The sequence below is a fragment of the Hemiscyllium ocellatum genome, chromosome 1, assembly GCF_020745735.1.
Source record: "Hemiscyllium ocellatum isolate sHemOce1 chromosome 1, sHemOce1.pat.X.cur, whole genome shotgun sequence".
Classification (NCBI taxonomy): domain Eukaryota; kingdom Metazoa; phylum Chordata; class Chondrichthyes; order Orectolobiformes; family Hemiscylliidae; genus Hemiscyllium; species Hemiscyllium ocellatum.
In genome coordinates, this window is record NC_083401.1 from 82,501,691 (window position 1) to 82,513,875 (window position 12,185).

Below are 12,185 nucleotides of genomic sequence, written 5' to 3' on the forward strand. Positions count from 1 at the left end.
CAATACTCATTTTAAATTTGAATGTTTCTGTCAATTAAAACCAACTGACTCTGAAATACACCTTTGTGCAATATAACTTGAATTTTTCTCATTGACTCTAGGATCCATGGTTCCACAGGAAAATCAATAAACCAAGGGAAGTCAGTTCAAAGATAGTTTAAAAGATCTGTGCTGTAAGATTGTATGAAGTAGAAACAGAAAGTTGGGCATTTGCCACATCAAGACTTCTGTATTGTTCAGTAAGATTATAGCTGTTCTGATTGTGGTATTAATTCAATTTTCCTACCTAACCCCTTAACTGTTTAATGCTTGTTGATCAAAAATCTGTCTGACTGAAACACCTCCTCATGTCCATCTTAAATGGGACACCCCTTAGGTTAAGCTTTGTACTTTAGTTCCAGATTCGTCCATGAAGGAAAGCCTTCTCTCTTTATCTATCTTTTATCCAGTGAAAGCCCTTTCAGGTTTGCGCATTGTACATTTTTCTTTGTCCATAGTCTTTGAGCCCTACATTTCCATGATCTTTAGAAAGAATACAGGGAGCCTTTGTTTAAAGTTCACCACTTAACATTATTTTGTTCAAATGCCATATCTTCTTGGGAATCTTTTGTTTTGTGACATTGTTTATGTTTTAGCATCATTTGCATGTGTTGTCAACTTGCATCACCATCATAATCATCATTACAAATCAACATCCAATACTGCATCCCAGATACTCACTCCCTTTTGTTCTCTTTATGGGTAAAGTGTAAAGCCCCTCTACTACCCTTGCTCCCTTCCTCATCTCTCCCACACATTGTTCTCCCCTGGGTGGTGTTCTGCGTAGTCTGCCCTATGCTTTTTCCTTGCCTTCACACCCAGAGTTAATGCCTTACTGTGTTTTTTGCCCCAGCCCTGCATCTTGACCCTTGTTCATACCTTTAGGCTCTAGCTCCAGTCTTTCGTTCACTGCTGCCTCCAATCTTAGTTTCCTAGTTTATTCCCACTAAACTGTGCATAAGTCAAGGTTTTGAGCTTAACGCTGAAAGGCGGGACTAGTGTAGATTTTCTGCAGTTTTGACAGTACAGACTTGTTAGGTCAAAGGCCTCTTTTCGATTGTTTGATTCTATGATGAGAAAGGATAACTAGAGGGAACGTTGCACTTGGGTCCTCACTTCCCTCTAGAATTGAACTGGGTCCTGGGCACTATCTTGTGGCAGCACTTAAGCTGTGCAGATAGTCCTGATGTGAAGGTGCGTGTTGGACTGAGGTGAGCAAAGTAAAAAATCCCACAACACCAGGTTATAGTCCAAGAGGTTTATTTGGAAGTACAAGCTTTCAGAGCACTGCTCCTTTGTCAGGTAGCTAATCCTGGGCATTGAGCTGTACCAATCCACTTCTACCACTAGAGGGAATCAGGTCAATTTAATAGTACTGTACATTAAAGGTAGCTAGTTTTTTTAAAATTTTGTGCTGTACTTTATAGTCACTGACACAATTTTTTTTGCACATCTTTTCTGGTAAGGATGTCATATTACATGTACAAACCAGTATTTCAAATTTTGCACTCTTGTTTTCTGGGTGAGAAATGGCTCAAGTAACTTAATTGTGGGTTTAATATCGATTCCTATGGGTATCCACGCTTCACTTGAAGTAGTTTTGTTTAAAGTCACGATTTTCAGGTATGTGGCCACGGCGTTTTGATTGTGAATCAATGTGCTGCTTCAAAGGAGGTAAGATGCTTAATTGCTTTGCACAGAAATTGAGAATGCACAACAGTGATTACCAATGTCATTTCATTTTTTAAGTTGGAACACAAAATCTGTGGAAAGAAAACAGAATTAATGTTTTGAGTCTCTGGTGATCCTTCTTCAGAATTGAAGTTCATGATAGGTGTGTTTCTCAGTAATTGTTGGTTGCCTGGTGAATGTACACAAATATATATATATATATAGTTCAGTGTTGATAGGCATGCAACGATTTTGCCACTCACCAACATTATCACTCCATTTCAATGGACCAGCTTCATAATTATGGGAAGTGTTCAATGCAAATAGCTTTTCCTCCATTCTGCCACTTGGCACTCATTCAAGAGTAGCGTTAGAAACTAACATAACTCAATCGAAAAATCTTATCTTGTGTTATATTAAATACTTACATTTGCTTAAATATAGCTGTATGGTGATGTCACATTTTGAAGAGCAAAAAGTAAGTGAAGATGAAGAACCCCCAACTGAACAGGACCGGAGGAAGAAATTGGTAAGTAGATATTTTGTAATCTGTTTTCAAGAGTTTGTGCTGTTGAAGGGTTTTAAGCAAAAAATGAAAGTTTAAATCTAAGCACTTTACCAAGATGCTGAAAATATTAAATTTTTTTTAGGAATTTCTTTCTGACCAATTTAATTGCCCTTCATATACTTCACGTGAAGGGACAACTCATGTGACACCCCATGTGACCTCGTGTTATTGTCTGAGTATGATGGCCAGTTGGCCTTTAGTCATATATAAGCTGAGATAGTGAGTATCCATGATGCAAACAGGAACTTTACACGTGATATATTGCTGCTTCTAGGATTCCACGTGTCCTAGCTCTGGTTAGTTGACTGAGCACAGAGTGTAGATTGGATCTTCATGGCCTTGCAGCTTGCTGCCTAATTATATAACCGTACTGAGCCATCAACAGAGTTTTGATGGTGCAAAATTCTAAGAACAAGCCTTTAAATACCCAGTTTGCAAATATGACAGTATATTTACTAATAGTTTCTGAAGAAGGGCTCGTACCCGAAACGTCGACTCTCCTCCTCCTTGGATGCTGCCTGACCTGCTGCGCTTTTCGAGCAACACTTTTCAGCTCTAACAGTTTCTGCGGTTGAGTATGAGAGTGCTTTTTTTTTATTTTCATTCCTCATATTTGCTGGATTTTCATCCCTGGCTTAATTGTATACTGCTCCAACAAACCTGAATTTCCACTGTAGGTATATTTACACATTCTATCAATTTGTGCTGTAATATGAATCATTCAAAAGCACTGTAATTTAATAGTGTAGAAATCCGTAATGCGTAGTGATCAATATGATATATGTCTCTTACTAATTCTTAGAAACATTCTGATGCACTTCCAGGTGCTCAAATTAATATAAAGGAAAGAGAAGCAGGAGAAGAGGTTATTTGTTTTGGCATTCAGTCATTGCTTATGCTATGCATCAATCTATGTTAAGAATATACTAAATTGGATCAGTGGGCCGCACAACCCTTCAAGCCTGTTCTGCTGTTTAAGCCGATACCGGTTGTTCATTGGCTTTAACTCCAATGTCTGTCTTCTCCTCATATCCCTTGATTCATTGAAGCTGAAAATCTGGTTCTCTCAGCTATAAATATATCCAATAGGTCATCTTACATCCATTGAAGAAAGAATTCCAAATATTTCAAATTCAGCAAAATATATTTAATGCTATATAGCAGTAAGGCTATGAAGCTGGCATAGTTTTGGATCTAAATTTCCAGAAGACAGGGAATGGGAATTGAGAACACAACCAGATCAGTCTTGCTCTGTTTGAATAGTCAGCAGTCTTCAAGAAGCAAATGCTCAAGTCCTGCTAAATGTGATATTCCTATGCTGTGTGTTCCAACATAATGAACATTTTCCTTCACAGCACGAGACCAAATAAATCCTGTAGTTTCCTACACTTAGAGGATAGCAACAGACTCCACCTCATGAACGGCAGCTCATAGAGTGTAGTGAGCTACATATAGCAAAAGGGAAGAAACAGAATTATGAGGAGCATCAGTTTGATCCTAGAAGTATTTATTTTTTTCACTCTTTACACTCACTACACATTATTTGCACTCAGTTCAAAACAGTAATCTGAACATTTTTGACAAAGTTGTAGTGCTGGATATAATTAATGAAGGACTATGACAAAACACAGGAAGACTTTTGCAAGTTGTGCATAGTAAGGAAAGAGAGATCACATCCAGAAAATTGGATCCCATTGTGATTCAGAGTAACCACACCCACGGCACATGTTGGTTGCTTGATGAATTCGGGATCAAAGTGGATGAATCTGAGCTTCGAACATATCAAGGGAAGAGTCACCTGGAATCTATGTTTCAGAAAGCAGTCTCACCCCTTAGATTAGCTCTATCAAATTCAGTGCTCCAGAACAGGAAGGTATGACTATAAGTGAGGCAGGTAGAGGGATCCAGGAGGTAATGTTGAAGGAGCCTCGGCCCTTCAGTTTGTCTAACAGGTTTGAGATTCTTGCTCTCTGTGTGGATGAGATTGGGGACTATAGGGATGATGAACAAACTACCATAGTGGTACAGGAGGAGGAGATCAAAGAGAAATATAATTATCATCAAGGACGGTATAGTTTGGGGAATCGACATTATTCTTTGTACCCTGGGTTAAGAGTCCTGAAGGTTGTGTTAACTGCCTGGTACTTGAGTTCAGGATATCTCATTTAGGCTGCAGAGGAACTTGGAGTAGGTGGGGGAAAATCCACCTATCATGGTGCATGTTGGTACCATTGATATAGGTAGAAAGAGGAAAAGGGCTGTGCTGAAGGAACATGAACTAATTGGAGCTAAATTACAAAGCAGAACCAAAAAGATAATCTCAGGATTGCTACCTGAGACATGGCACAATGGTAAACAATATAAAACAGGTAAGCATGTGGCTCAAAGATTGGTGTGGGAGAAATGGATTTGAATTCATGGCATTTTGGCACCTGTGCTGGGGAAGGAGACAGCTGTTCTCATGGGACATGCTCCACCTGAATCATGTTAGGACCAGACTCCTGGTGAATTGCAGAATTAGGACCGTGTGGGATTTTTAGTTGCATGGAAAATTTTGGAAAAAGATAAAGTGGGGGCTTAGGGCTCAGCAGAGATTAATGTTTCCATCACAAGTAATCGAGGGTATGGAAAGGGTCAGAAATCTAATTTCAGGCACAGCAGATAACGGGACCACCATGAAAAGATGGGCAGTCAATATAGGGCTGAGAATGTTGTACTTAAATATGGAACAAGGTAAATGAGCTTGTAGGGCAGATTCAAATTGGCAAGTATGATATTGTGGGCATCACAGAGACATGACTGCAAGGGGGCCAGGGCTGGCAACTAAATATCCAAGGTTAAATTTCCGATCAAAATGACAGGCAGAAGGGCAGGGGGGCAGGGTTGCCTTGTTTGTAAGAAATGATATTAAATTGATAGCAAGAAGTAATATTGAAACTGAAGGCATGAAATCTAAATGAGTAGAGTTAAGGGACCGCAAAGAGAAGGAGGTCACTGATGGAAGTTGTGTACAGGCCTCTTGCAGTAGTCAGGATGTGAGGAAAATAAATCAAGAGATAGAAAAGGCCTATAGTAAGGACACTATTACAATATGGGAGATTTCAATATTCAGGTGACTTGAAAAAGGCAAGCTGGTAAGCGGATCTCAAGGAAAGGAATTTGTGCAATGTCTATGGGATGGTTTTATGGAGCAGCTTGTGGTAGAGCCCACAGGGGAACAGGCACTTCTTGCTTTGGGGATGTGTAATGAGGCAGGCTTGATTAGGAAACTGAAGGTGAAGGATCCCCTAGGGACCAGTGACTGTAATATGATAAAATTCACCTGGGAGAAACTGGAAGCAGATGTAACAGTATTACAATTGAGTAAAGACAGCTGCAAAAACATGAGGGAGGAGCTGGCCAGAGTTGATTTGGGTGTGTGTGGGGGTGGCGTGGTTAGCTCTGTTGCCTCACAGCACCAGGGATCCGTGTTTCATTCCATCCATGAGCAACTGTCTGTGTGGAGTTTCCTCCGGGTGCTCCAGTTTCTTCTCTCAATCCAAAGATGTACATTTTAGGTGGATTCGCCATGCTAAATTATCCTTGTATTCAGGGATGTGCAGGCTAGATGGTTTAGCCATGGAGAATGCAGGATTAGAGTGATAAAGTCGGGGGTTCGGTCTGGGTGGGAAGCTCTTTAGAGGGTCAGTATGGACTTGATGGTCTGAATGGCCTGCTTGCACACTGTAGGGATTCTATAGGAAGGGAACCCTAGCAGGGAAAATGGTGAAGCAGCAATGGCAAGAGTTTCTGGGAGTAATTTGGCAGGCACAGCAGAGATTCATCCCAACAAAGAAGAAATATACTAAAGGGGAGCACAAGACAACAATGGCTGGAATCAAAGCAAAAGAAAACGCATACAATGAAAATTAGTGGGAAGGCAGAGGATTGGGAAGCCTTTAACCAACCAGCAGAGGATAACTAAAAAATCAATAAGGCGAATGTGGATAAAATATGAGAGTAAGCTAGCTTGCAATATAAAAGAGGATTGCAAGAGTTATTTAGAGACATGAAAGACAAGAGTTGGCATTAGACTGCTAAAAAGTGAGGCTGGAGAGGTAGTAATGGGGTACAAAGAAATGACTGAGGAACACTGAATAAGTGATTTGCATCAGTCTTCATGGTGGAAGATACCAATGGCATATCAGAACTTCAAGAATCAGGGAGGAGAAGGTGCTGAGGAGTTTGAAGGTGGATAAATCACCCTCCCCTTCCTGGACCTCTCCATCTCCATTAATGATGACCGACTTGACACTGACATTTTTTACAAACCCACCAACTCCTACAGCTACCTGGATTACACCTCTTCTCACTCTATCTCTTACAAAAATGCCATCCCGTATTCCCAATTCCTCCGCCTCCGCCGTATCTGCTCCCAGGAGAACCAGTTCCACCATAGAACACACCAGATGGCCTCCTTCTTTAGAGACCGCAATTCCCCTTCCCACGTGATTAAAGATGCCCTCCAACGCATCTCGTCCACATCCCGCACCTCTGCCCTCAGACCCCACCTCTCCAACCATAACAAGGACAGAACGCCCCTGGTGCTCACCTTCCACCCTACCAACCTTCGCATAAACCAAATCATCTGCCGACATTTCCGCCACCTCCAAAAAGACCCCACCACCAGCGATATATTTCCCTCCCCACCCCTCTCCGCCTTCCGCAAAGACCATTCCCTCTGACTACCTGGTCAGGTCCACGCCTCCCTACGACCCACCCTCCCATCCTGGCACTTTCCCCTGCCACCGCAGGAACTGTAAAACCTGTGCCCACACCTCCTCCCTCACCTCTATCCAAGGCCCTAAAGGAGCCTTCCATATCCATCAAAGTTTTACCTGCACATCCACTAATATTATTTATTGTATCCGTTGCTCCCGATGCGGTCTCCTCTACATTGGGGAGACTGGGCGCCTCCTGGCAGAGCGCTTTAGGGAACATCTCAGAGACACCCACACCAATCAACCACACCGCCCCGTGGCCCAACATTTCAACTCCCACTCTGCTGAGGACATGGAGGTTCTGGGCCTCCTTCACCGCCGCTCCCTCACCACCAAACGCATGGAGGAAGAACGCCTCATCGTCCGCCTCGGAACACTTCAATGTGAACTTAACAGCTTCCTCATTTCCCCTTCCCCACCTCATCCTAGTTTCAAAATTCCAGCTCAGCACTGTCCCCATGACTTGTCCGGACTTGTCTGACCTGCCTAGCTCCTTTTCCACCTATCCACTCCACCCTCTCCTCCCTGACCTATCACCTTCATCTCCTCCCCCACTCACCCATTGTACTCTATGCTACTCTCTCCCCACCCCCACCCTCCCCTGGCTTATCTCTCTATGCTTTCAGGCTCACTGCCTTTATTCCTGATGAAGGGCTTTTGCCCGAAACCTTTGATTTCACTGCTCGTTGGATGCTGCCTGAAATGCTGTGCTCTTCCAGCACCACTGATCCAGAATCTGGTTTCCAGCATCTGCAGTCATTGTTTTTACCCAAACTAGATAGACTACACTCCAAAGTTCTGAAGGAGATTGTAGAAGTATTGGAATCACTGGAGTCAGGGACTGCCAACCAGGACTGGAAAATGTCTAATGTAACACTTGTTTAAGAAGAGAAGGAAACAGAAAACAGGGAACTGTAGGCTCATCGGCCTGACCTCAGTAAGATTTTAGAGTCCATTATTAAGGATGAGATTGAATTTGTTTTTGTATCATGGCAGCTCATCTGCACTATTAGTTTCACAGTCAAATGTTACATTTTAAATTGTTTTGGCACACCATGTACATCTTTAAGTGCATGCCAACCTCCAGTCTCTCTTAAAGGTACAGTATACTTCTACACCTTCATAACACTGACTCAGACCTGTTTTACCATGCACTTCGAAGTAGTGCAAGATAAAATAGGTCTCAGTCAGTGTTATGAAGGTGGAGAAGTGTGCTGTACCTTTAAGAGAGACTGGAGGTTGGCAAGCACTTAAAGAGGCACACGGTGTGCTGAAAGAATTTAAAATTAACATTTGACTGTGAAACTAATAGTGCAGTTGAGCTGCCATGATACAAAAACAAAGTCGAATTCAGTCAATCAGTTTGAATTGTATCCAAGATACCAAAATGCTATCAAATTTGAATTTAGTATTTTGGTAATGTTAAAACCAATGAAACAATCTGAAGTTTTGGGGTATAAAACCTGACATTATGAACAGTTGGGGGATAACTGCCAGCAGAACTGCTCTCTGAAAGGTACCTGTCTATAAGAAGTTTGCACAGCAGAACATTGAAAAGATAACAAAGGAGAATCTGCCGAGGAAGATACAAAGAGAAGATTTGACAGCTGACTGGCTTGAAAGTCGAGGTTTTTTTGTAAATTTTAATCAGGATTTTTATCAGGCTAGTATTGTAGAGTGGGTGGTAAAAGATAGGTTTAAGAGAAAGAAGTTGTAAACAGTTGTTGGTTTTAATAATCTCTGTTAGACGTAAAGAATATAGCTGTTAATTTTTGCTTTGAATAATGACCTCTGGGATAGTTCTTTGCCCCTCGAATTTTAACAGATCACAGCAGGAGGTGAATCTTTTCTGTGGCTGGTATAAATTAGCAGAGGAGTTTACCCTGTGTTGTAACAGTCAGCATGGCTTCATCAAGAGGTGATGCCTGACAAATCTGATCGAATTTTTTGAGGAGACAATGAGCAAGTTAGACAAAGGAGAGCCAGTGAACGTTATTTATTTAGATTTCCAGAAGGCCTTTAGCAAGGTGCTGCAAGGGAGAGGCTGCTTCATAAGATAAGAGCCGAGGGTGTTGGGGACATGGTACTGGCATGGGTAGAGGATTCGCTGACTGGCAGAAGGCAGAGAGTACGGATGAAAAGGGTTTTTTTCAGGGTGGCAACCGATGTCTCGTGGGGCCTCGCAGGTGTCAGTGTTGGGACCACAACTGTTCACATTTTACATAAACAATCGAGACAAAGGAACTGAGGATATTGTTGCTAGGTTTGCAGATGACGCAAAGATAGGTGGAGGGGTGGGCAATGAAGAAGTAGTGGGGAGGCTGCAAAAGGACAAGCTTGGCAAATGGGTGAAGAAGTGGCAGATGGAATACAGTGTGGGAAAATGAAAGCTTACAACACTTTGCGAAGAACAGAGGTGTAGACCAATTTCTAAACAGGGAAAGGCTTTGGAAATCTGAAGCACAAAGGGGCTTGGAAGTCATAGTTCAGGTTTCTCTTAAGGTTAACATGCAGGTTCAGGTGGTAGGAAAGCAAATACAATGTTGACATTCATTTCAAGAGGACTAGAATTCAAGAGCAAATTCATGCTGCTGAAGCTGTATAAGGCTGTATTCAGACCACATTTTAGATTTAGGTTTATTTGGAATATTGAGAGCAATTTTGGGCCCTGTATCTAAGAAAGGATGTGCTGGTTTTGGAGGAGGTTCAGTGGAGATTTACAAGAATGATCCTGGGGATGAAGAGCATTCATATGAAGAGCAATTGAAGTTGTACTCTGTAGAATTTAGAAAGACAAGGGTATCTAATTAAAACTTAGTATACTGAGAAATTCTGAATAGGCTGAACCTGGAGAAGATGTTTCCACTGGTAGGAGATTAGGACTTACAGGCACAGCCATAGAGTGAACAATGACCCCTTAGAACTGAAATGAGGAGGAATTTCTTCAGCCAGAAGGTGGTTAATCTATGGAACACAGAAGGCTATGGAGGCCAAGTCATTGAGTGTATTTAAGAAGAGATAGCTAGGTTCTTGATAAGTAAGGGGATCAAAGGTTACAGGAAGAAAGCAGAATAGCATTGAGAGACGTGTCACTTTTGATCGACTGATGGAGCACGCACGATGGGCCAAATGGTCTAATTCTGCTCCTCTGTGTTATGTCCTTACAGGCTTAATAATCTTGCAAAATTAATGTATAACAGGAACAGAATGTCAATATAGTTAACTGTTTTTGGTAGCAATAATCAGAAGACTACATGTCTCCTGGAAGATATGTCTAAATGAGAGAAAAGTAACAGGGACTTGAGAGTATATAATTCACAAAGTAACCATTCAGATTACAAACCATGATAAAAGCAGTGAAAGCACTGAAGTCAATTTCTTTTGATTCAGAATGGAAAAGCAAATCAAATTTGCTGAACTTGCACATTTTCGAGGCAATGTCATTGACTTGGTGAGGGTGCAAAGAAGGCTTCTGAGGTTGTTGTTTGGGCTGAAGGGTTTTAGTTAAGAAAAGTGATTGGACAGACTGGGGTTGATTCCCTTAAAGTAGAGGAGACTGAGGAGGAAATCATTAAGATATATAACATGAAAGGCATAGGTAGGAAGAAACTTCTCCTTTCAATGAAGGGATTAATGACGGGGACATAGTTTTAAGGTAAGAACAGGAGGTTTGGAAAGGAGTTGAGGATATTTTTGCACTCAGAGGATAGTGGGAATCTTGAACTCACTTCCTGTAAGAGTGGTAGTAGCAGGATACCTCATAGCATTTAAGAAGCATTTGGATGTGTACTTGTGCTGCCACAGCATACAAGGCTATGAGCCAAATACTGGAAATTGGGATCCAAATTGTTAGGTTCTTGTTTTTGACGAGCGTAGAGTTTTCTGTGCTGTACGCCTCTGTGGCTCTATTGTATATTGGTTAGACCACACTTAGTGCACTGTACAGACTTATGGTCTGTACAAATATAAAAGGACATAGAGTCAATGAAGACAGTGCAAAATATATAGTTGAGTTATCCCAGGCATATGTGGTTAAATCTGTCAGGAAACTCTTTTCTTTAGAAAAGATGAGAGTTTACCTGGTAAGAGACCTTCAGGATCATGAAGTATAAAATAAAACCAGGAACTGTGAATGCTGGTGATCTGAAACTAAAACAGAATAAGAGAGTGGTTAAATCAAGAAACTTGCTGCAGAATATGGTAGGTACCAAAACTACTAAACATCAGAGGGAAAGACTTAAAAGAATTTGTTACTGTCAAATGAAGATCGTTGTGAAGAAGCTTGTGGAGAATTTTAAGATCTATTGGACTGAATTATCCTTGAAAAATAGAAAAATGTAAGCTTGGCCTTAAGATAAACTCACCACCGAAGGAGTAGAACAATTTGGGAAGCACTTCACAATGAGGTTGATAAAATTATTCAACCTCTGTATAGAAATCAAGATAACTATACCACTCCTAATTCCTAAGGCTATTTGGATCTTCAAATGAAACAGATGTGTTTTTAATATTAGCAATGGTCATCATGAGCTTTAAAATTCCAGATTTTTGTTACTAATTTCAAATTTCAGCATCTGACATGGTGAGATTTGAACCCAGAATATTAGCACAGAGTTGTGCATTGCGCCACATCACTGTATTCTCCTGTGCTGTTAGGAGGTCCTTGCAACAGCCTTGAAGGATAAGGGAAATGTCATATCTACATAATAAATGAAATCTCGAAAACAAACATAAGTTTTTTTTAATGGATTTTGCAAGGTTAATTAGTGTTCTGCAGGGTGCTTTGGTCCCTTTTTGGGTATAGCTCGAATGTAGTATGCACATGCATTACTGTTCCTCACTGAAATTTCATTTGCAGTGTAATAGAGAGGCCTGTATCCCGCCATCAAGTCACCCTTTGTTTACACATAGAGAGTCCTTGACACTGATCCAGCTCCCTTAGAGCCCGCTGTCTGTGTCAGAATGTTTGACATTCCTGTTTTTTTCTGTCAGCCAGGACACCCCAAATGGACCAAATAATAGCCCCAATCAGGGAGCTCATTCTGAGGTCCACCTCGCTGACCTTGTTGCAATCACTACAGGCAGCAGTAGTTACAGTACATTGGAAAGGCAGGGCTTCATAATGAGACACACACTAAGTGTCTTAA

At 41.4% G+C, this 12,185-nt stretch overlaps 1 protein-coding gene across 1 annotated transcript in view; it reads left to right on the top strand.

The window, feature by feature from the left end:
• Positions 1-12,185, top strand: part of ipo11 (importin 11) — a 476,887-nt gene that overhangs the window by 381,917 nt on the left and 82,785 nt on the right. Inside the window, exon 29 of the mRNA XM_060823716.1 lies at positions 2,155-2,239. Coding sequence (XP_060679699.1) covers positions 2,155-2,239 — 85 coding nt within the window. The remainder of the gene's footprint in view (positions 1-2,154; positions 2,240-12,185) is intronic.